The sequence below is a fragment of the Zalophus californianus genome, chromosome 12, assembly GCF_009762305.2.
Source record: "Zalophus californianus isolate mZalCal1 chromosome 12, mZalCal1.pri.v2, whole genome shotgun sequence".
Taxonomy (NCBI): domain Eukaryota; kingdom Metazoa; phylum Chordata; class Mammalia; order Carnivora; family Otariidae; genus Zalophus; species Zalophus californianus.
The window spans coordinates 13,939,442-13,964,574 of NC_045606.1; the positions used below are offsets into that span (position 1 = coordinate 13,939,442).

At 43.6% G+C, this 25,133-nt stretch overlaps 1 protein-coding gene and 1 pseudogene across 2 annotated transcripts in view; one reads left to right on the plus strand and one right to left on the minus strand.

Moving 5' to 3' along the window:
* Positions 1 to 25,133, minus strand: part of POU6F2 (POU class 6 homeobox 2) — a 494,308-nt gene that overhangs the window by 102,432 nt on the left and 366,743 nt on the right. For both annotated transcript variants that reach the window (XM_035723420.1, XM_027575065.1), the window contains exon 5: positions 14,937 to 15,277. In XM_035723420.1, the coding sequence (XP_035579313.1) occupies positions 14,937 to 15,277 (341 nt within the window). The remainder of the gene's footprint in view (positions 1 to 14,936; positions 15,278 to 25,133) is intronic.
* LOC113911803 lies at positions 9 to 661 on the plus strand (annotated as a pseudogene).

Genomic DNA, 25,133 nt, shown 5'->3' on the forward strand with positions numbered 1-25,133 from the left:
GGAGAGCGATGGGCATCTCTCCGGACAAGACGGGGGATGAGAGAAAGCCCTACCATGAGAAATGGAAGTATGAGCTGGGAAGCCTCACGGCCAACACAGAGATTGGTCCCCACTCAAATACACACAGTCTGCTTTCTCAGGGAGGCCAGAAGAAGTCCCGTGCCTTGAGGCTGAACACTGGGGACCTGCCCTGGACTCTGAGCGTTGTAAGTGCAAAACAAGGGTTACTGATGTTGTCTACAATGCTTCCAACAAAAAACTGGTCTGCACCAGTGAAGAACTGTTTCGTGGGCTCACTGGCAGCGCCCTGCACCGACCGTGGTAGGAGCCCCACTATGCACTGTCCCTGGGCTGCAAGAAGGGGGCTAAACTGACTGCCTAGGAAAACAATCAAAGAAACAAAACAAAAAACAATCAAAGAAACAAACAAACAAAAAAACCCCAATCAAACAAAATTCAGAAGAAATATGATGAAAGGAAAAAGAGTGGCCAAATCAGCAGTCTTCTGGAGGAGTGTTTCCAGCAGGGCAAGCTTCTCGCGTGCATCGCTTCAAGAGCAGATGGCTCCATGCTGCAGGGCAAGGAGCTAGAGTTCTAGCTGAAGAAGATCAAAGCCAGAAAGACAAATAAATCTTCCTCCCTCCTATCTTTGGTCACGTGAAAAAGGTGTTTACTGTTAAAAAAAAAATAAAGTCTACAAAACACACATATAGTCTAACCCTTTAGTGCAAATACAAGTCCATCCACATATCGGACTTGGGTTGGCAGGACTTAAAAACTTATTTCCCCGATTTGTTTTCTTTTAGGTCAATCCATGCATTCATTTGTGTATTCTGAGGCTAGTGACTGATATTTGTACAAGTTATGTTAGGTTTCTTCTGTTCTTTGAAGATGAAGATGTTAATAATGAGATTATTTTTTCCTGAAGCCATCAAATCAGTAAGACCTGTCTATCCAACCTGGTAGAGGCAGACATTGGGCAAGTGTTGAGGATTTGCCTGGGTTACTGGGTCTACATGCCCACTTACAGGATGTCCAAAATGACATGCTAAGAACCTAGAAGGTGTGGATGTTCTTGAAGACTTCTCTTGCATTTTATGAAGAATACATTGCTTCACCATGATGGCACCACTCCCAATAGTCACACAGCAAATTCTCCATTCTAGCAGAAATGGCCAGTTTTTAGAAGTGACTAGAGAGAAGCTATTTAATGTGAATGTCATTTTGTAACCAGCTCCCACACTCCTGATGAAGAGGGGAAAGAGCTTTCACAAACCACACTATCAGATCTTTCATCAGGGAAAAAGAACTATGTTCTGATTCTGCATGGCCTCATTTGGAGGATGATTTTGCTACCATTTTACATTGATTTGGGGCTTTTGCTCTTGAAAAAGTGTATTGAAATGCTGATGTAGGAGAATACTCCCTCACCCCTCACTGAAGCAGACAGTCTCACGTGCAATTCCATGGCTGTACAACAGATGGTGAGGATGTAGGAAGCAGTGATCTTCATAGTCATATAGCCAGGCGATCTAGGGCCTAAAAATTGGAATGAGACCCACTGACTTTTGAGCTCTGATTTCTCAGTGGTCACAGACCATTTCAATCTCTTTGTACTTGAGTTTCAATTAGGTAGAAAAGGTTCCAACGAAACTAGTAGATTTACCAAATAAAGGGAAGAATGTGTGGCTGCACCCTCACCCCTAACTTCAGAGTTTCTGGTTCGTGAGCAATGATAAGATTGAAATTGAGATCTGGAGCTACAAGAAAGAACAGAGAGGGGAGGGTGAAGTCTTTCTTCAAACTGTGCAATTACCTCCAGCTTCATCTGCAAGTTAGAAATCATTATGTGATTTAAATGAGATCTCTTTAAACAGATGGAAATCCCACAATGAAAAAAAAAAGACTAAAAAGAGGCAGATGAGCACAGTAGACAAGGTTTTATGTCAGAGAGACCTTGGTTTGAATCTTGCTTCTTAGAGGTCCTTACTCCTAACTTCCTCACCTGTGAAGTGAGCTAGTGGGACATCTAAGGTTCGTTGCGCTTTGCTACTCAAGATATGGGCGGAGGGACAGGCACATCAGCCTTATCTGAGCTGGTTAGAAATGCAGAATCTGGGGTGGGCCCTCTACCCCAGAGCTACTGAATCCAAGTCTACATTTATCAAGGTCCTAGGGGAATTCATATGCAAAGAAAAGCCTGAGAAGCCCTGGTATAGATTGGATGGGACACCAACTAGCAGCAGTCTGGGCATCTAATAAACTCTCAACCAGCAGCAGATAGTTGTTCTTGTTTGGAACAAAAGGGTGTTAAAAGATTATTTATTTCTCCTATTCTGTGTGTCAGAGGTGAATCACAAGGTGTGAGGTTTTTCTGCAAATATTGGCTAATAACCCAACTTCAGAGCCTGGGAGAGGCTCCAGTGGATAACAAAGTACACTTATGGCTGTTTTCATTTCCTGATGGGCTGTGAATCTGGGGGAGGGGGAGGGTTGAAGTAACACTGGCTCAGTTTTCTTAGAAATGAAGACCTAGTTTTATTATTATTATTTTTAAAAGATTTTATTTATTTATTCATAAGAGACAGAGACAGAGAGAGAGAGAGAGAGGCAGAGGGAGAAGCAGACTCCCCGCTGAGCAGGGGGCCTGATGTGGGACTCGATCCCAGGACCCTGGGATCATGACCTGAGCCGAAGGCAGATGGTTAACCATCTGAGCCACCCAGGTGCCCGACCTAGTTTTATTATATCATAGAAGTAAAGTTAGCACCAACTCCTGCAACTGACATGTCACGTATAAAGTATTTTGTATAAATAAGAGATAGGAATTTGCTTTTTTACAAATGAATAATTAGGAGCCTATTTACAAGACACTCGGTAGCTGTCCTTAACCCTGGCTCCAAGTTGGAATCACTTGGGCTTCTTTAAAAATGCTGTTGTCCATGCTTTGCCCCACTTGGGTTCACCCAGGTGTTGGTACTGAAGAAAAAAACTCCACAGAGGATCCCAACATGCAGCTAATGCTGAGAACCACTGCCACTGAATGTAAATTTTCTCTTAAAAAAGAAAGCAAAGAGTTGAACAAAATACAGTGTGGGCATGGCCACAGCTGTTTGGAGATGACATGGCTTGGGTGAGCCAAGAAGAAGGAGGGAGTTCAGACAAGGCAGTGAGATAATGGGCCCCCGTGGCCCAGAAAATATTTGATTACATGGAGGTCTGCCTTTCTGGTATGAAGATACCTCCTTTATCACTTAAGGAAGTTCAGTAGCAATGAAAATGGTATGCAAGTTGTGCCTTGAAGATGCTTAAGATGTATTCACGGTGATATTTACACTGGGGGAGGTTGGAAAATACCCCATTTTTGGTTTCTGCCTTTAATAACTTTCTGCCTCACCCAGGTTGGTTCCAAGGCCCATTGGCTTTTTTCGCTCTGGATTGGTCAAATTCCTTCCATGGGGTGCAGAATACTGGAAGTGGTAATTACTCTAAGGAGTGTTAATTTTTAGAACCTCAGACAGAGGCACAAGATGACTTTCCCTCTGATTTACAACATACAAGTTTCCAAAGACAACCAGACTCAAGAGAGCTTCTTTGGGGGGAAGTGAGAGGCTTTCTCTGAAATCTTCTCTCTGAACCCCTTCAACATTGCTTTCTTCTCTGAATGCCACATTCATAACCTCACAATGCAGCGACGGAGAGCTCAACTCTGGAAAGACTGGCCAGCCTCGGGGAGGAAAGGGAGCCCAGCTGAGAAAAGAAGGAGTTCCCTGACTTGACTTCTCTTTTATGACAGTTCCATTTCTTCTGGTGTAGAAAACGAAGTGATGGCTGATCCCAGTCAAACAACAGTTCAGACAAAATGTGTCAGGCTGGAAAGTTGCATTGATCCGAGCCCAACTGGGCTTTCAGATGAGAGCCACTAGTTTCCAGAAGAGAGCCGTCGGCATCTACATGCAGGGCGCTCCCCCCACCACTGCGTTCGTCCGTGTCCTCACAGGTATCCCCACTGAGTGGCCAAGGACTGGGAAGTGCCCTTCCAGTGGACAGCCACTCTAAAGGGCACCCGAACCTTTGCCATGTAGATTCCTTTTACACATGTAAGAAGGAACTCTGCAACCGCTGTTCTCAACATGGCGCCTTTCTCTGTCTTATCTCTGGACTGAAGCCAGAATGCCCAATTTAGTTCTCCACAGAGAAGGATGAAAGAGAAGGAAAACACCAGTGTCTCCAAGGCACTACCTCTCTCTTTTTAAAATAGGAAGCAAGGGAAGAGTCAGGATGGGAGCATCACCACTGAGAGAGAGTGCCCCACAGACAGAGAGTTTTGACATCTGGGACTCTAGAGGCCTGACACCCAGCTTGCCATACAGATTGCAGACTGACTTGACCCTGTGGTTTGGATTCCAACCACTCTTAACACCCACAGGTTGAGAAGGCGGTTGTCACGGTATTGGGGAAACGTCCTGACCACTGGAAACTCCTCAGTCAAAAGGCAGGAGGACGCGGGTATGGTGAGGAGGGAGCATGCCCTCTCTGTCCTGTTGATTCTGTGGGGCTGCCGGGGGTCATGGGGCCCAGGGGTACCCTGCTGTCACTTCTCCATGCCCTGGCATGGGGAGCCACGACTCCAGGTACAGTGCTGTGTAAACAGGAGCAATAATGGGCAGGGAAGAAGAGGAAGGGGGTAAGCCCAGCTGAAGGAGAAGCTCTCCAAGACCTCAGCTGCCTTGAGGGGCAGCGCAGGCAGACCTTCCCTTAATTTTTTGACCCACTGGTTTTTCTCATTGCCAACTGTAAGGACCATCCTTGGTTTCAGCTTTCCCTGCTCTTGCTTTGGTTTTCAGTTTTTTCTTCCTTCTTTCCCCACTTCTCTAAACTTTGTTTTCTCTACTGTCCAGTCCATAGGATTTGGCCTGTGGATTTTTGCATGACGTCCTAGGTAAAAAAAATGCAAGATTATTTTAGTTGTGTGGATGCTGCAATAATTTAGAGAAGGAAGCCTTAGAGTAGTTGCTGAGGGATTTTCCATGGGATATTAATTAGTGTTATGTGAAAAAAAAAAGGTTCAGTGGTTACATAAGTTTGAGAATTTCTTGGTTAGATAATGTTGACTAGACCTCTACTGCAGGATGTGTTTTAGCTTTTGGTGTCTTACTATTCACTGAGAAATATCTAGGAGTGGCATGCAGTGTGTGGTACCTGCCTCTTTCTCTCTCTATCCATCCATTCATCCATTTAACCTCCCATCTATCTATCTACCTATCTATCTATCTATCTATCCATCATCTATCTGTCCGTCCATCCATCCATCCATCCATCCATCCATCCATCCATCCATCCATCTATCTGTCATCTACCTACCTACCATAAAAGCTGTTTTCACTGCAATTTCTTTGGCCTGGGTGTTTTGTGGAAAACACTTTGGAAAATTTTGCCTTAGAAAATGCTGGCAACCAAATAAGGGAGTAAGAATACATAACTCACCAACAACCCAAATGAACAATCGCAGAGGCAGTAAAATATAAATGGAGATGCTCTGAAGTCTGACAGTAATGTTGAGGAAGTTCCTTCAGCTTTCTGACAGTCTGCTTCCCTGCATCTGAACAGAAGATAATTTTTGCCTCTTCTAGGCTCTTGTGAGGAGGAAATGAGAGGCCAAAGTACTCAGAAAGTATAAGATACACAGATAGAGTCGATAAATGATAATGGTTATTCCAGGAGACCAATGCATGAAATACTCTCTGTAAAATGCACTAGGTAAATTTTTTATTTATTATTTATTTTTTAAAGATTTTATTTATTCATTCATGAGAGACAGAGGGGGAGAGAGAGAGAGAGAGAAGCAGAGGGAGAAGCAGGCCCCCAAGGAGCAGGGAGCCCGATGCGGGACTCGATCCCAGGAGCCTGGGATCATGACCTGAGCCGAAGGCAGACGCTTAACCATCTGAGCCACCCAGGCACCCGCACTTTGTAAATTTTAAAACACACTGAAAATATTGGCCACATATTATCAGGAGTCTTTCTTGAGTATTGCATACCTGTTGTGGGTTATGGTGTGGTACACACATTGTTCTTTCTTTCCATACAAACCACCTTATTTGTGTTATTTCATAAACAGAATGTGGACCTGGAAAGGGCTGTAAGATCATCTAATACAAACTTTTCATATACTAAGTGACACAACGGAGGCCCTGAGATCAGGCGACTTGCCCAAGGTCACAGAGTGGCAGAATCGGGATCACCAACATTCTTCCTGTTCACCCACATATTAAAACCCACAACTTTGGGAATTTAGAAGGAAAAAAATAATTTTTGGATCTTAATAACATTGGTGGAGAATCTGACGTTCTGTGGGTTGAGTGAGAATTCTTTAAGATTACAGAAGCATATGGTTACAATTCTCTTTCTTCCTGCTCCCTACCTTCTCCAAGGCCTTTGTGCAGGCTTGCCCTTGCTCTGTGTGCCCCAGCCTCCCTCTGCCATGTTCCCCTTCTCAGAAAGCCTCCTCACCTCTCCGACTGGACTCTGCAAAACTTGTGTGTGATTATTAGCCTCATGTTAGCTTAGATGGGTTTTGCTGTGGTGTGCAGTGCATGGTTTTGTTGTGGACACATGCATTTTTATATTCCCATGAATATTTGCTTTTTGTTCAACTTTGAGGGGTCTTTTTGTCTCCTGTCCCCCTCAGATGATAGTATCAGTAGTAAAGAAAGGAAAGAAGGCAGGCAGGATACTGGTATTTTTTCAGTACCAGCTATCTATCAGAAACTCTCATGTAAGTCATCTCATTTACTCCTCACATCATCCCTCCAGCCAAGGAGGAAATCGAGGCCAAGGATGGGCTGACCCCAAGGGCCCAGCAGAGCCAGCATTCATTCAAGTTCAAGTCTGTCTGCTTCTAAAAACCATGTTCTCTATGGCACCACGTTGTCTGTTCAGCAAACCTTCCCTGGGGCCACCATGCACACCACAGGTGCTCGATAAATGTTTGCAGATCATGATAGAAGTGCTTTCTCTACAACCTGGAGAAAATTCACTTCCAAGTCTATACTGTGGAAGTCAATTTAAAAGCCTGTGGAAAAAGTATCCCAAACCTGTGGGAAATGAATTGAGGCTCAAATAGGAGGAATAATACTTGATCATGCAAGCCCCAAGAAGACCATATTACGTTAGCATAAATACTGGCTGTATTTTGCTCAGAGTGAAGTGCCAGCCGGCACATTTGGCGTGTCTCAAATTTCCACTAAAACCTGCATCTATGCACATGGAGGCAAAACAGTTTCAGAAATATTCTGAATAGACTTGGAGATTTGCTTATCAGCCCCATCCGACAGACGGTGATGGAACTGGACGTCGTGTGTGGCTCTAGTCTCATTGCTGAGCTCACCGCAGACAAGCCACGGATCTGCCCATTGTCATGCTCAGAGCGGACTGCTTTCTGGGGGAGGTTATAACTTGCCATGTTCGAATGCAACAATAATCTCTCCACCCCCTTTGAGTCTGGCACCCTTGCTATCTATCACTACTTGACGTGAGCTTCCATAGTCAGTGAACATGCTGTCTGCTTTGTTAAACCCTTTTCTACATGATTTGACTAATCTACACAGAACTACCCAGAAATGGTAAATTTAGACAATGACAAAGAAGCACCGCACTATATAAGTATATTCTTGGTAAACTAATTTTCCCCCTGCCACTCTCAAAGCAATATAAACTTTGTTGTTCCTCCTGGATCTCAAATGCTTGTAATAAATTCTTTGAAATGTCAGTAATGTTGAACTGAGGGTTTTTTTTTTTTTAAGGAGATTTTCTTTCTTTCATAAAAGGAAAAATCGTCCCTTGCAGAGAATGCGGATAAACATGCTTTGTTTATTTTATTCAGTGCTGAGTACGGTTGGGTAAAGGGACTCCTGTTTCCCACCCAACCTCTTCCTGAAAGAGTGACTGATGAATGAAACCCTCAACTTACTGGACAGTAGTATAACCAACATTTGCTTTACGTATTTATAGCCTATAATGCATTTCCATCAGTATGTTATATTTAATCTCCATGATAATTCTCTGGGTTTGGGTGGATTTTTCTCCTCCAGAGTAATGAATTTTCTTTTGGTTCTTTAAGCCCAAGAGGAAGCCTTACTCACACTGCATGGACTCTTCCCGGTTTTGAAAGCTCCTCACAGCCTGAATTGCTCAGGGAGAATGGTGCCTGCACAGTGATACCATTGTCCATTGTCACCAAACTTACTTGTTTTCATAAAACCATAAATCAGTTCAGTGAAAAATGTCAACCAAATTAAAAACATTTCAATTCAATCAGTGATTGGTTTATTAGACCCGTGCATACACAGTTTAGTGAGGATGGATTTCCACCACATTCCTCTGCTCCGATCCACTCTCCAACACACACTTGCCTTTCTACTGTGCAAAATTTGGTGCAATTGTCAAGTTCAACTGGAAAGTGGGATTCAAGACCTGGATGGAATTTACAGCGGACACAATGTCACTGGCCTTGGAGGGTATTTGCCAACTAAATCATTTACGCGGCTAGTACCCCAACGGTGGGGGTTGAGGATGAGGGAAGCGAGGCAGTCATCTCAGGCACAAAATTTGCTTGCCCCAAAACACAGTCATCAAGATGAACAACATCTAATGTGATATTTTAAAAAATCAAAATGAATGCAAAAAATTCATGATCAGGGCCCTGGGTGGCTCAGTTGGTTAAGCGACTGCCTTCGGCTCAGGTCATGATCCTGGAGTCCCGGGCTGAGCCCCACATCGGGCTCCCTGCTCAGCAGGGAGTCTGCTTCACCCTCTGACTCTCCTCCCTCTCATGCTCTCTGTCTCTCATTCTCTCTCAAATAAATAAATAAAATCTTTAAAAAAAAATTCATGATCAACAAAATCAGTATTGCTGACTTTTCCTCTTGTCTCAGACTCCAGTATGACTCAAGGTTGTTATTGATCTTATATCCAAACTTTGATATTCAGTGCATCATGGATTTTGGCATTCATTTTGATTTTTAAAAATACTGCATTAAAATATTATCATCAGGGCACCTGGGTGGCTCAGTCGGTTAAGCAACTGCCTTTGGCTCAGGTCATGATCTCAGCCCCTGGGATCGAGCCCCCCATCTGGCTCCCTGCTCAGCGGGAAGCCTGCTTCTCCCTTTCCCTCTGCCCCTCCCCTCCCACTCATGTTCTCTCTTGCTCGCTCTACCTTCTCTCTCTCTCAAATAAATAAATTTTTAAAAATCTTTAAAAAACTATTATCTATCTTGACAGTTGCACTTTGGGGGGCACCTTGAGTTTTGCACCCAAGTGCATCCCTTGTCTCACCTTAGTCTTGGTCCAGGCTACAGAATTCTACACTGTGATTCAGCCTCATGTGGGCAAGGACATGTCTGAGCTCCCTTTGAATCACCAAGGCCAGAAAGGGGTTACATGACTATAACTACAAAGGGTAGCAGAATATGCCGCCCCACAAGGTGTCACTTCAGCATGAGGATTATTTTGACTGAAGACAATCAAAAAGTAGACATAAGAAAAGCTCTCTGACATTCCCTTATTTGCCAAAAGCAGGACATAGATGTGCTAAAAGGACAGCAGTTGGTGTCTGGGAACAACTCGAAACCCTTTTCAGCATGAAAGGAATCGATAACAGATCTTGCCGAAATTAGCCTTTACTTCCTGTGAAATTCCCAGTATCGGGGCGCCTGGGTGATGTAGTCGGTGAAGCATCCGACTCGTGGTTTCTGCTCAGGTCATGATCTCAGGGTCAGGAGATGGAGCCCCATGTCCAGCTTTGGGCTCCGGGCTCCACGCTCAGTGCAGTCTACTTAAGACTCTCTCTCCCTCTCCGTCTGCCCCTCCCCATCATGTGCACGCACTCACGTTTTCTCTCTTTTTCTCTAACATAGATAAATCTTAAAAAACAAAAATTCCCCATATTTGCCCTCCCACAATTTGCCACCCCTAGAAGCTCCAAGTCCGTCTCCTTTGTCAATTCTCTACCGATGTATCATTCTTTTGTTAAAATGCTATGTAAACCCACCCCCTTTGAGTTACTCATCATTGAGTGCTCCCATGTGTGACGCCCAAGTTAATAAACTCCAATTTGTTTTCCTCCTGTTAGTCTGTCTTTTGTTAGTCTAATTTATGGGCCACAGCCTGAGAACCTGGGATAAGGAGAGAAAAAAGATTGTTTTTCTCCTGCACCTGCATGGGTCGCCCAACACAGTTTCAGAGGTTTTAACATAAAACTGCAAATAAAGTGGAAGACGGAGCTCGAGAAAGTGTTTAATTTTACCCCCCTCCTTAGAGATGAAAAAACTTAGACCCACGAAGTTTTGACTAATTCCATGCTAAATTAAGACTAACTGCTAGAGAAAAAAGAGGGTGGCCCAGGGCACTGAGCTTTTCTTTTCTTTTTTTTTTTAAGTTTTTATTTTATTTTAATTCCAGTTAGTTAACATAGAGCGTTATTCTGAGCCTTTCTATAGGAAGAAGCCCCCCGTTGGAGACCATTTGCTTTAAAAAGGATGAAACTCATGTTTTGTCTAACTGCTTCCCAAAGGGTCTTAAAAAGGGATGATGTACCATCCTCTCTATCACTCAACACACTTTGGAACTTACGAGAAGATCAGGAGGCTGGGTCCTCTGCATAGCAGAGGTGGAATTTGGACGCGGTTTTACTGCCAGATGCCTGAATGGTAACAAGACCTTTACCTTGGCAAATGCACACGGTCGAGAACAATTTTACACTATCTTTCGAGCAACTTCACCTCTGAGGAGGTGACCGTGCCCCTCACTCCTCATCCAAGCCCAGATAACTTTCCCTCCCTGGACTGCTTCCACTGATCTCTCTCTCCCTCTGTTATTTATTAAAATGTGCAATACAACAAGAAAAGGAAATGATTATCCTGCCTCCTGCCATGCAAGACGGCATGCGGAAGGCCAAGGTTAAATGCAGCATTTGGTTTCTTAAGCTTCTCTAATGCACAGGTGTGGAAAAGCAATCTGGGACCAGAGCTTACAGCGGTGACTCTCTGAGGATAAAAACTTGACTTTAATTTGGAGTCTCCGGCTAAGATACAATCTGCTTCTGCTATCATTACCTCACTTATGTTTGTCCCCACTCTCTTTCCACTCTGCCTCTGCCACCAGCTGAGTGCGAAGAAATTAACCTGACCTTGAAGAATACCCAGAGAATCTTGAGGACCATCGAGTTTTCAGTGGCCAATACAGAGGCCTACCAACATTTACATAGACTCGGGGGCCTGAAAGGGATCTTAAAAATTATCTAGACCACAGATTTAACAGATGAGAAAATGGAGTCCAAAGAGCTAAAGTGACTCGTCCAAAGTGGTCAGCTAGTCACTTGGAAGAAGAGTCAGAACGAGAATGAGACCTCAAAGCCCTGTGGCACCATGACTAGGCTCCAACCACGTCCGGCTCATCCCCAGATCACCGATGAAGGAACATGCACACCCCAGGGCTTTTATACAATGTTTATAATTTCCCTAGGGCAAATAAAAACTCCCAAGGAATGGGCTCAAGAAAAGCCATCTCAAAGGTCAGGGAAAGGAGGTATTTCAATATTCTTTAGGGTCTTTATCCAGATCAAAATTGTATATTCAAATTAGAATTCAACATTGTTTTTTCTATCTAGGAATGAGACCCTATGTTTTCTCCCCCAAAAGTTGCTTCTGTTTATGTTTCTGATCTGCTCCTACCCAACACATTCTGTATTTCTAGTTTTAGATTCTGGCACAGCCCGTGGCCAGTGGGTTAGAGCAAAAGTACGAAGTATGGATTGATATTTATCCTGGAACCTGCAGATTAAATTCAACCCACCGATGTGTTTTGTAAATCCAAGTCTGTTTTTCTTATTTATACTGAGAAGTATCAATTCTCTCCTCATCCCTCCTGAGAATGAATTTGTGGGTGGGTAGCTCTTGAGTCTCAGTGAAGATTCTAAAGACAGCCCTCCGGGGGCCAGCTTCTGGTACTCATGCTGGACAACCTCTCACCTATAACCCGGAGCAATCAAAATTAGTTCTCTGAAGTGATCATCCTCGAGACTTCTCTCTGTCTTGAAGCAACAACTGGCTTTTGTAAATGAAGTCAACTTCATGGACTTGAGTAAAAGGGTGAAAAACTTATACTGCAGTCTTAGAGAAAAACCAGACAAGAACTATCTGGAGAATTTCAGTCAAGAGTGATACGGCCTGCCAGTGGTCTTCATCTTTTTTTTTTCATCTCGAGAAATGACCTCACCCAGTGAGACCCATACAAGCCACTTTTATTTATTTATTTTTTCTGAAGCTACGACAGCTTCTACACACTGTAGAAGTAATTATTATCCTTCAAAGTTGTTTGTTTTTTTAAACCTTCCGAATTACTGGTTTTCCCTGACAACCTAAGTTGCATTGTTCTTAACTCTCTCAAGCAGATTCTGAAACATGCAGAAGGACAAAGCCCACGTGAAAATAAAGAATCGTAAAATAGAATGTAAACTGTCATATATGAATTTAGTTGATCTTTGTTCCCTTTAATAATCTTCAAACAAAACACCTTATTCTGGTTCATAAAGATCATTACCTTTGAGAGTTAAATATCTTTGCAGGTCCTTTTAAAGTGTTCCTTTTAAAGAGTTCAAACATTTCATATTCCACAAACTCAAAAACCTTTCAACTAGTGTTAAAAAAACAACAACAGTATTTCAAAACCATGGAATTCTCCATTTATTTTACACATGTCTATCGTGAAGGAAAAAAAAATCCTTTTATTCCTACTGATATATATTTATTCAAAATTAGTTCTCTAGCTACTCGGTAACATTTTTAAAAGCTCTACCGAATCATTCTTTCAGGGGTCATCCATTAGATCCACAGAAGTTAGAGTATTAAGTTAAAACCCCAAGAACAAAAAATTAGAATTATTCTCTCAAGGTTATAAGGAATGAAATGTGGCTCCGAGCCTTCATTTCTTGCAAAAATAATACCACACAAAATGTATCCCCTGGACTTTCAAAGGAAACCATTAGGACAACTTCTGGAAATTCTCCTAATAGAATTTATTTCCATGGGGCAGACTGATCACCTCATCTACAAGTCCTGTCAAGAGCCATTCAAATGGGCTGTCTATACCTGGCTTTCACTGGCCAATAGAGATTTATAAGATGTTGACAGTGTTCAGAAAAGACTGATATCCACAGAGCTCAAAGTTTCACTCCACTGTCAGGAACACCGGACTCTATAAATAGACAACTGAGGACTGAGCTAAGTAACCTCATCCCTCAGAGCAGGACAAGTTTTTTCTTTATTTCACCTGTTTAGGTGGCTCCGGTAGAGGAAGTGTTTAACCGGATGGTGTACAGGTCCGTCTAATTTAAAAGCATTAAAAAGCATTAAACTCATTCTTTGGAATAATAGAGTTGAATTCCGAATGCTGAAAACATTAGGACGGCTGCAGTCCTGCATCTTGTAAGTTTGATTGTACCTATTTTCTCTGTAGATGTCAAGTGCACACTGAAGATTTTCATAGCGTGTGTTCATGTCAGTCCAGGTCAAAGGTATTATGCTGTCTCACACTGGTAAGATTTTAAAAAATACATCTTCAAACCCGACTCAAGAGAACGTTCACGTTGAAAGTAGCCATGATCCAAGTGCCAGGGAAAACGCAATTACTCATCTCACTCAAATGCTTTCATTTCCAAGAAAACTTTGGGCCAAGTTCACAGAAACAAAGTTAAGGGACAACAAAGTGAGTTTTAAAATACTAAGTCTCTAATCCACTTGTCTTCCTATCCGGGTGTCATTCTAGCGTGACCTCTCATACTTTGCTGTTGAGGACCTAAGGATGCATTACGACTGTCCCCCTCAGGTAGGGGAGGGCTGCGCATGCCTCAGGAGCGAGGATCACGGAGGGGGCTGAGCTGGCATTTGAAATGAGTGCCTAGGCTGCTCACTTTGTACTAAATCATCTGTCATCTCACTGAGGAACCCAACATTATGTAAGTCAAAACCTGAGCTATTCATTTCTGGATCTGAGGTGTTGACATGGCAGTCATTATGTTTTGAAGCTAATTTATTTTAAAGGCATCTAAGTTAAGAATGGCTCTCTGAACTTCAAAGTTATGTATTCCTGAGTGAGGGGAGAGTAAAGATCAGCTTTCATAATTAGCCTGAATATCTATTTTTTGATTCCCTCAGCCTCAAGGTAATAAAGTAAATGTACGGAAGCTTTATTATTTTATAAAGATGCGGATTTGTTGTGGCTCTGTGCATCGTTTTAGAGTACTTGTTGGTCCATGGTTGGAATGGTTGGAATCTGGGACACAGACTGGGGCTGAATTTCTTTACCCTCCTAACCCCAGAGAGTCTTTAGAAAAATAGAAACAAAAGAGCACAAAGTACTTAAGGTAAGACACTGTTGTATTCATAATATAGAGAAATAACCACCATGCCTCATGGACAGGAGATGCAGTTCTCCACGGGGCTACAAAACTGTGCTGGTAATAATTTTAATTGGATGCTATCTTTGCTGCCTTCAGAAAGTATCATAAAATGGAATTATTACAGGCTACAAGTGCACTTCCAGTGCTGGCCTCTCACAGGAGGAAACAGAAAACATTTATCCATTGGAGGGCAACATCAGTGGGCTTCTCTATTTGTTTCGTTTACATGCATCCCCAGCTGCCTGCTATTCGCTTCCTCCTCCCTAGGTCTGAGAGATCAGTTTGAATGAGGTGCTGCAGCCCGGGCTGCTAAGTTTTGCTGGCCCTGGGCCTCGGTGCGGGGCCGGGGGGGGGGGGGGGGGGGGGGGGGGGGGGGGGGGGGGGAGGGGGATGGAAGGGGAATGGTGGGGGGACGGCGCCAGCCCCTAGGGCAGGTCCCCGGTGCTCGCGGGGCGGGGCGGGGCGGGGAGCATACCTGCAGAGGATTGGGTGGCGTGAGCGGCGACGGAAGGCCATGTCCCGGAGACTGGCTGGGTTTCTGAGGGGGGCTTGCACTCTGCTGAGTTGGAGACGGTTGGTTCTGGTTCTGGCTCTGGCTCTGGGGGTGGGGGTGGGGCTGAGGCTGCGGGGGCTGAGCTGGCGGAGCCGGCGGCTGCTGGGAGGCAGGAGGCGGCGGCTGCTGGGGCGGGGCGGGCTGGGGCTGCGGCTGCGGGGGCTGCGGGGGCGCCTGCGGCCCGGGCGGCGGCGGCGGCGGCGGCGGCTGGAGCTGCTGGAGCTGCTGGAGCTGCTGGAGCTGGGAGTTCAGGGATGAGGTAGCTACAAGGAGAGAAAGGGAACGTGCAGTTGAAACACACACGACCACATCTGGCGGGGTCTCTGACAACTTGCTCTGTGCGAGCCGAGAGGGCAGTCCTTCAGAAAGTTTGCTCTCCCGCCCTCATCTCTTCGGTGCTGAGGTTGCGGGGTGGGGGGCCGCTGGGAGAAAAGAGGCGCTTCGTGGGGGAGATTTTAAAATTTGGAGAGGCCCAGCCTGGCCCCCATCAGGCGTGGCTTTCAAGGGTATGGAGTGATGGCAGGCAGGGCTGTGCCAGGAACGGAGTAACGTTTACCTACTTTCTCTCTCTCTCTCTCTCTCTCTCTCTCTCTCTCTCTCTCTCTCTCTCTCTCTCTCTCTCTCTCCCATGCCGCACTGGCTTGGGAAAGACACTGAGGCTTTCAAGATTGCCTCTTGAGTGTAAAAGTTCAACCCCTTTAATTCTTTTGGCACATGCCCAACTGAAGTTAAGAACAGAAACTAAATTGTTTGCAGTCTGCTTTTGCTCAAGAGTCCCATCAATGGCGTCTCCGTCACCTGCTACTTCAGACCGCGCCAATTTGCTTAGACATGTTAGTTTCGAGTTTCTACACTTTTGTTTTTTTTTTTTTTTCTTAAACATGGTACATGCTTCTCGGTTTTGCAGAGACAAAAGTCTGAGTCTGAATATTTTGCCTGCTGATCAAAGAGACAGGGCCCCCTCACCATCCACCTCCAAACTGGAAGGGTACAATAGGCTACTGTGAACCCTACAGTGGTAACTAGACGTGTTACCTCAGAAACAGGCCAGGAACTGAGAGAATGAAATTATCTTTGTAAGATTTCCTTGTTAGTTGAAAAGTAAGACCAGCTTCTTAAAAACTGACAACACCAGAGGCTAATTGGGAGTGATCTCATAAATTTGTTCTCACATGCCCATCTACCACTGGACAATTTCTGCAGCAGGAAGACTGTTAGTTGGGCCAAATAAGGATGTAGAGAAAATTGCTGTTACAAGTTCACTTCCTTCCTCTCCCGAATCTCAGTCTAAAAGCTTTCCAACAAACTTACCAAAAAATATAAGGATCAACGTTGAACCCGTAGGCCTTGGCTGAAATGTTTTCCTGTTTCTCCCTTACCTAGAATTAGTCAACGTTTTCAACAGTAATAACTGCTGTTTGTAACATTAAACTAGTTCCTTTTTTTAAAAATGCTCCTTTAGGGACGCCTGGGTGGCTCAGTCAGTCAAGCGTCTGCTTTAGGCTCAGGTCACGATCCCAGGATCCTGGGATCAAGTCCTGCATCAGACTCCTTGCTCAGCAGAGAGCCTGCTTCTCCCTCTGCCTTCCAATTCCCCTGCTTGTACGATCTCTCTCTCTCTCTCTGTCAAATAAATAAATAAAATCTTTAAAAAAATGCTCCTTTAGAAAACATCTACTGGTTCTGTAAAGTGGAATATTGCATTACCTGCCTTCACACAACAAATAGGTTCTTGAGAAGCATGTGCACCTTGAACCATATATTGAGGACACCCAGAGAACTTGGTAAGAAAATCAAGCAGTGACTCTGTAAATTTAAGAATCGTTTTGTTAAATTTATTGAACATCAGCAACACACTAGTACTGTGCCAAATGATATATAGGATTTAAGGAGACAATCCTTCCTTCAAGTAGTTCATAGTTTATTTCTGGAGATAAGATTAACTCATAAAAAACAATCAATTCTGGGGGTAACTGTTAAAGAGTTCTGCTGATGGTAGACCAGAAGGACCCAGGGAATCAGGACAGGGGTTTTCCTGTTGGGTTAGAGAGGCCAAGGCAGTGTCCATGGAGGTTGTGGAACAAGAGCAGAGAGGGTTCAAGGCGGGGGTGGGGGGAGGTCATTCCTCGAAAGGAAGGAAGAGAGGATATTACGATTTGGAATGTGAGAAAAGTCCAGATGACACAGCATGGCTCAGGTGATATTTCTGAAGGACAATGTGGAGAATGGACTGCCTGCAACAGGGGGTCTGGGAAGTTTGAATGATTTTCGACCTTAGAGAAGGTGGAGAGCCTATCTTTTGAAAGTGGTGCGAAGATCACTCCCAATTAGCCTCTGGTGTTAAGTCAGTTTTTAAATTTATAACCAGGTTTATTATTAGTAGTATTTTTTAATTGGGTTTGTTCAAAGCCAGGCACACGTGTATCGGTGTAGCTTGACAGCTCCCAGGGGCACCAAATACCAATCTATGTTCTCAGGTCTCTTGTAGAGCTTCCATTTTGGACAGGAAGTGCTCACTGGGTTGGTGAATTACTCTAGGTCTATCAAGTACTTGGTGCAGTGCGTGCCCTGCCTTACATGGAAGTCCAGGGTGCTCTGGGACTCCAGAGTGTGTATGAGACAGGGCCGCAAAAATACCCAGTCAACGGAAACTCTCTGAAGCTTCTGCTCCATTTTGCTGCAAACCTAAAAATGCTTTAAGAAATTAAGTCTCTCTAGAAAAAATACCCAGTCATCCCATGTATTGGAACTTTAAGAGAATGGCCTGGTTTTGTCATCCGTCCATTCCTATTGTACAAAATCACATTTTATTGAAGATTTGGGAGCCCCGCTCAATTCTGACCTCCCAGGATCTCCCGCAATCTGGAGGGTCCTGGGGGAATGGGGTTTGATCTCTCCTTTTGGTGGAGTTTACAGATTTGGGGAATCTGATTGCATTTGGCCTCCTGCCTGATTCAAATCAAGCCTGTCCTGCTTCCTTTCAGGTGGGGACCACACATGTCAGTGCTTATTTTCATGGTTGACTTAAATACCATACTGTTTCATTTTGGTTAGAAAAGCATTTATCTAAATCAGCATTTAGAAACAAGAATAGACTGGGGAATATTGGCAAACAGATACTGGCAGATGGGTACGTGCAGCAGACCCTAACCTACTAATGAGACACGGTTCCAAATACGTCTTCGTTCCTTTATGTTGGTGTGTTCACATTGTTTGTCTATTTCTTTCCCATAATCTGCAGCTTGCCTAGAAAAGCATTAAATTAACCTAAATGAAACCTCTTTGAGTTACATACACTAATTTGGCATCTGCAAGCGAAAAATGGTGGATGATAAAATATGTCCAGGTATGAACTGGGTGCAAAGAAAAGCAACAGGGAGTGATACAAGAATGTAACTTTGGTCTAAAGAACACCAAAGCCATGTACATAACAATATGTAAACAAAAGTAAAAAAAAAAGAAAAGGTAAAGCAGGGAGCGTCTAAAGGCCTCATTGTATAAAGCGTACTGAGATACAGACACACAAGGTAGGAAGTTTCAAAGACATTTAACTATAGAGAATGTGAATAAAATGAAGTTTTTAGGGGTGAAACCCTGACCCTATGCATGGAAAATTAAAGATTTTTTTTAAGATTTTATTTATTTTATTTTATTTATTTGACACAGAGCCAAAGCAAGAACACAAACAGGGGGAGTGGGAGAGGGAGAAGCAGGCTTCCCTCTGAGCAGGGAGCTGGATGTGGGCCCCGATCCCAGGAACCCCGGGATCATGACCTGAGCTGAAGGCAGATGCTCAACTGACTGAGCCACCCAGGTGCCCCATGATTAAAGACTTTTACTTTCTTCCTTGGTAATTACATTCCTTTATGATTGTTTCCTCTTTGTCTGGTTACTATACACTATATACACCAGTGGTAAATGTAAAATGTAACTACAATACCAGTAGCTATGAAAGAAAAAGAGATGCATAGAAAGTTACATTAGGGCATTTAACATTTTTTTTGACTTATGATTTTAAAAAAGAAACATAAAACAAAATTCCAGCAAACTCTGAATTTCCTAGAGAGAACAGCATGGCAAACCAGTGGCTCAAAACCTCCCAAATAAATAATTTAATATGACAAAGGAGTAACCAAGAACCTCCATTTCTCCATTTGTTCAGTTTTATATATATCAACTGTAAATTAGAAAAAATTTCTTCTTTTGAGTCTTTGTGAAGGGTTTCCTCAGGAAATCTCACACATAATAGAGCCACACAACCAGAAGTATCAGAATTATATTGACTGGGATTTACATGAGACTACTTCCAAGGCTGGGGAATGGAAAAAGGGAAAGCAGCATGCATATCTGCATCTGAAGGGCAAGTCCAGGAAAGATTCTGGAGATATACAGATGTGTTTTATACCTCCAAGCTAATTGAAACATCTTAGGACCACAGAAAGCAAAATGGCACTGAAGTACTACAGGAAGAGTTCACTTTTGTTAACACAAAGTATAACATCGCACCAATATAATCACTCCAGCTGGGATCTCAACTTCAGCAATTCCTTGGACTTTCTGGGGCTCAGGCAAATGTGGGCACGTTTGGCAAACTGGTGGTTCGGGTTTGACAGCCGACGGAGAAGGAGTACAAGCTATTACTCAATTGCTGATGCTTACACGCCTCTGAGCGTGTCCGGCAACTGGAGGAGCCTCGTAGAAATACATTTACAGAGGGTTAAGCACACATGACAAGGAGAAGGAACCGGGAGAGGGCTTCTCATTGAAAGTGCCTGGAAAGGCATTAAAGTGCCTGGAATCCTGAAAAGAGCAGCATGGTAATGGCTATTCAAACTCATCCTTAACCCCATCCCCTGGTGCAAGCCTGGTCCTAGGGCGACAGGGGGCACCAAGTACAAACAGAAAAGGGCAACATGTGATGCTAAGTGCAAGAAGCCAGATGCCAAAGGCCATATACTGTATAATTCCATATACAAGAAATGTGCAGAATAGGTGAATCCGTAGACACAAAAAGCACATTAGTGGTCGCCAGGGGCTGGGGGTAGGGAATGGGGAGTCACAGCTGACAGGTATGAGGTTTCTGGAGAGGATGATGAAAAGTTCTAGAAGTAGGTAATGGTGGTGGTTGGACATCGCAAATGTACTTAATGCCACAGAATGTACACCTTAAAATGGTTAAAATGGCAAACTTTATGCCATGTGTATTTTACTACAATTATTTGCTAAATAATAAAAGCTGTTTCTCTATATCTACACATTGGGAACCAAATGGATTTGTTCTTCATCGGGAACGACTCGACTCCTAGATTTGTTCAGTCTTACCAATCAAGGTACTGACGGGCCACCAAAAAGAAAACCCATGCTTCCTGGTGTAGCCTTTTTTTTCCTAATGCTGTATTTATTGTTCAATTCTGTTGCCCACTAAAATCCCCAAGGGAAGCAAAAAGAATGGAATCTAGAACAACCCAACCAGAGGAACTTGAGTTGGTAAATTGGATATCTGCCCTCCCCCAGCGCTCCAGAAAATCACATCCAATATGGCAGAAGCAAGTGCACAGGTCAGGAACACTTTGGTTCCCTCATTAAGGGCGTTTCCAGCTTGCACCGCTGGACAGAAGCTTCGCTAAGTGGATGGGAAAAACAGTGTTTTTAATCTGTTGTTTGTTTCTTTTGAATTTAAGGCAGGGATCTCAGTATCTGCTGTGATATCAAGAGAAAACAAAGAAAATAATTCTTTTTTTTCATCTTTTTTATTGTTATGTTAATCACCATACATTACATCATTAGTTTTTGATGTAGTGTTCCATGATTCATTGTTTGTGCATAACACCCAGTGCTCCACACAGAATGTGCCCTCTTTAATACCCATCACCAGGCTAACCCATCCCCCCACCCCCCTCCCCTCTAGAACCCTCTGTTCGTTTTTCAGAATCCGAAAAAAATTCTTCTAATTAAAAATCCCTACAATTTACCAGCTGGTGCTGAACCACGCAAGCTTCTTTCTTACATGGGTTGTTTTGGCCAACTCTAGCAGCCTATCTCAAATTGTGGACAGAATCACCTGGGAAGCTTGTTAGAAAAGCAGATTCCAGAGAGTAGGCCAAAATCTGCGCTCTAAAGCACCCCCCGGGGGATCCGGAGCCCTTGCCCTTGGGGCTCCCAGTAGCCCAGACCAGAGGGGGTGGCTCTTCCTTTGGCCTTCAATCAGAGCAGCTTGCTTTGCCATCTCTCCATAACTTCAAGAATGTTCTGAAAAATGAATCTGTTCTTCCACTAGCAAAGAAATACAGAAACAAAATCACTGGAAAAAAAGGGAAAACAGACACCTGGGAATCTTTCAGTATCTTTAGCACATTCTTTTAGATCTGAGGAAAATTTGCCACCCATTACTGCCTTTGCGGACATTTTTGGGAGTACTCTTGTTGGAGTATTTTAACAAGTATTTAAGTGTGAGACATAATGTTCTCTTTTAGATGCCCCGTTAAACAAGGAAGATGAAAACCAAAGGAGCGCCCGTAGCAAAGCAAAAGGAAGGATTTGGTCATGAGCTGTCCCAAAGGCAGCTGCACCTTCCCAGGATGCATCAGGGAGGGTGGGGACTCAGAGGTGGCCAGGGCCACTGGAACTCCCAGCAGGATTTGCGAGGGGGCCCTTTGGTGACAACTGATCTCCTACCATCACCACAGCTAGGCCAACCTAAACTCTCAGGAAAAATCATGGGAAGGCTCTCCTCTAAAGAAATTGAAAAGCATGTCTGGGAAAGAATTAGGGTTTCCAAGGTGGATGTGGGCACATCAAAGTAAAGTCCTCTTTTTATGTACCCTAAAAGAGCCAGTCAGTTCTCAATCTCACCCTAATACACTGAGCTCTCAATACTCTTCCAAGCCCTTAGGAAGTCATTCCAGCTTCCAACTGTGTTCCAACCAAGTTGAAAGAAGAGAGGCCCACATCCTGATCCTTTCCCCCATGGAATTGCAGAACACTAAAGATAACGATTTTTGAAAAACTTAAAAAGATTTCAGAGAGACAAGTAAGAGGAAATCTACAAAGCAACATAAGTCAAACTGGCATCAGACCTCCTATTAGCAAAAGTGTATGGTTAAGATCAGTGGAGCAGAGCCTTCAAATTTCTGAAAGAAGATGATTCCCAGCCAAGAGTTCCATTGCTGGCTCAACGTTCTGTCAACAGCAAGAGCAAAGTAAGGCCCATTTTGGAACTTGCCAAAACTTACACATCCTATCTTTACACCCTTTTTCTTAGGAGATTGAAAGGTACTTCAGCAAAATAATGTGGTAAGCCAAGAAAGAGGAATATTTAGGACCCAGGGAGCAGTGTGTGACACACAGGCCAGCAATACCAGTGAGCCCCACTACAACCGTGTCTGGAAGTTCTAGAAAGCAATGAGTCTAGATTGCAGCATGAAGACGAGGCTTAGGTAAACGCTCTCCAGAAAAAAAAGGAAGATTCCATTGAAGCGACAGAATATTTGAGATCTTGGAAGAAAGAAAGGAAAGGAAGAAAGGAAGCTGGAAACTTAAGCAAAAACAAAAGCTGTCTGGGAAAGCCACGATCAAGAAATGAAGGGGTTGTTCCAAATCAGAACCAGAAGTCACTGAGCTCCAAGAAGAAAGGTGGAACGGATTCAATGCTGTAGAAAAATAAGCTGGAAGATGGTAGCCACTTCCTAAAGAAAGTATACATTTCTTCTCAGTAAAAAAAGGTGGGTAATAAGATACTTCAGGCAAGACAAACAAACAATATAAGGACAAGGTATGGTTTTATAAGAAACAATAAAAGAAACAGACAACATGACCCAGTTGTGCAGTGAGATGTGGCATGATTTTGAGCACCTGGTGAAAGACGAAAGGAGAGTCTATTTGAATATTTTCTTTGAGTGGCACTAAAATCCAGACTAGAAGGGCATATGGTCACAACATACTTCTTGGCTTTGCAGGAAATACTAAGGTAGCCACATTAAGGCTAAGAGTGTTTACTGGCTTTCAAGTTTTGAAACAGCCTGTAAATAAGGCATGCAAGATTTAATGAGAACAGAAATGCTACTAAAAACCTTGACAACGTGGAAGTGAAAGTTTGCTGGGAGGGAGGAGGGGAAGTGAGAAGCAGAGCGCTAAGTGGGGAATCAAGAGACCCCTCCATAGGGGACTGAAAAAAATGGGGATTTAAAGGTGCTATTTGAAGTTACAAAGGTAACTAAAACGAGCACTACACTTCCCTTAGAAGGGAGGAGAAGGACGTAGATGTTGTAACTGAAACCCCCATATGCCATAGCAGAAGATGAGCAGATGAGACATCCAGCTAATAAATCAAGAGACAGATAGAAATGGGAAGTATTCAGAAACATGGAGATAAACCAGTAAGACCCGAATGAAGCTGGGAATGGTTCAATGTGATTGCCTTGGAGGAGGATTCTGAGGGTAGGGAGTAATCCTGAGGGTGGTTTCTTCACAAACCCTCTTACTGAAATGACTTTCAACCACATGCATGCATTACATCAACAAAGGTTTTTTTTAGAAAGTCAGTTTCAACATTTGGGCTGCATCCTGCAGGACAATAGCTAATTCTCTGGGGCCAGGCACGGTTCTAGGCCCTCATATTTCTCATCTGTCCTCCCAACAACCTTATAAAGTCAGTCTCCTAGCTTGGATTTTTCCCAGCTGCAGACCCTGAGCCAAGGCCTCAAGTGCCAGTGATTTATTAAGAAGGGCTTCCAGAAGAAACCAGGAAGGGAGTAAAGGAAAACAGGATGGGGAAGGGCAAGAAGCAAAGCAGGGGTGAGATTTTAGGTGAACTCCCCCCCCCCCCATCTCATCCTCTCCTCAGGGGCTCTGAGGCATGACCTGCACTCGGAGTCTGTCCTGTCTTGAAGCTCATCTTCTCCTCCTCCTGCACCAGGCAGTCATTGGCTCCAGGTGGGTCTGTGGCATAAACTCCAGAAGCTTCTTATTCTCGAATGGGGGAAGTGAGAAGTTCTTCCTAAGAACCACAGTACAGTATCTAGTAATTACCATCAGAGGTGATGATACTGTGTGGCAGGCCCAGGAAGGTACTCAGAAATGCCCTCAGAGTGACAGGATATGAATTTCCGTGGAACTTGTCTATAATGGTTTGGTCACAACACACTCATATCAGGTCCCCTTGACTATCTCTCTGTATAGACAAGGATATATCTATTTATATCTATAAATACACCACCACATACATATCTATTTGTATAATATTCACCTATATCTACATTTATACCACCACATATATATATATAATCCCATACCTATTGATATAATCTATATCATCTGTCTATCTATCTATATTTATATCTACATCTACACCAAACCAAGTTAAAGAGACAGGTGGTCCCCAGGCTCCAAAACTTTGGTCAGTTAATTACGGAAGAGAATGCTGGTGATAGAGGATTGAACAAAACAGTTCAGTTCCACGGAGAGCCTTGAACTGATGAAAGTTTTAACATAGCGATAGAAAGTAACTACCTATCAGACAGAGGTTAGTTATTATCAGAAGCACAGAAAGAGACACCTTACAAAAACCAGTTCTGGGGGTAGGATGGTGTTCTGAGGCCATGACCTACCTGGTCCAGGTGGTAGATATACCCCCTCATGGCCATATTATCTTTAAATAACTGACATGCCTAATTTCGTAGTCACAGTCATCTGGACATCTGCCAAGATTAGGATTTTCCTGGTTTGTCCTTCTATAAGCAGGGAAATTGTTGGCCAAAGGACAATCATATCAGGTCCCCTCAACAATTATATTTCTCTTTGTAAATTAAAAGAGACATTCTGGTTTTATAAACCTGTCTCTTGGGGCACCTGGGTGGCTCAGTCGTTGAGCGTCTGCCTTCGGCTTAGGTCATGATCCCAGGGTCCTGGGATCGAGCCCAGCATCGGGCTCCCTGCTCAGCGGGGGAGTCTGCTTCTCCATCTCCCACTCCCCCTGCTTGTGTTCCCTCTCTTGCTGTGTCTCTTTCTGTCAAATAAATAAATAAAATCTTTAAAATAAATAAATAAATAAATAAATAAACCTGTCTCTTTGGGTGTGAGTGAGGATAGTGATATTTGGATCCATTCTGGGCCTCTAATTAG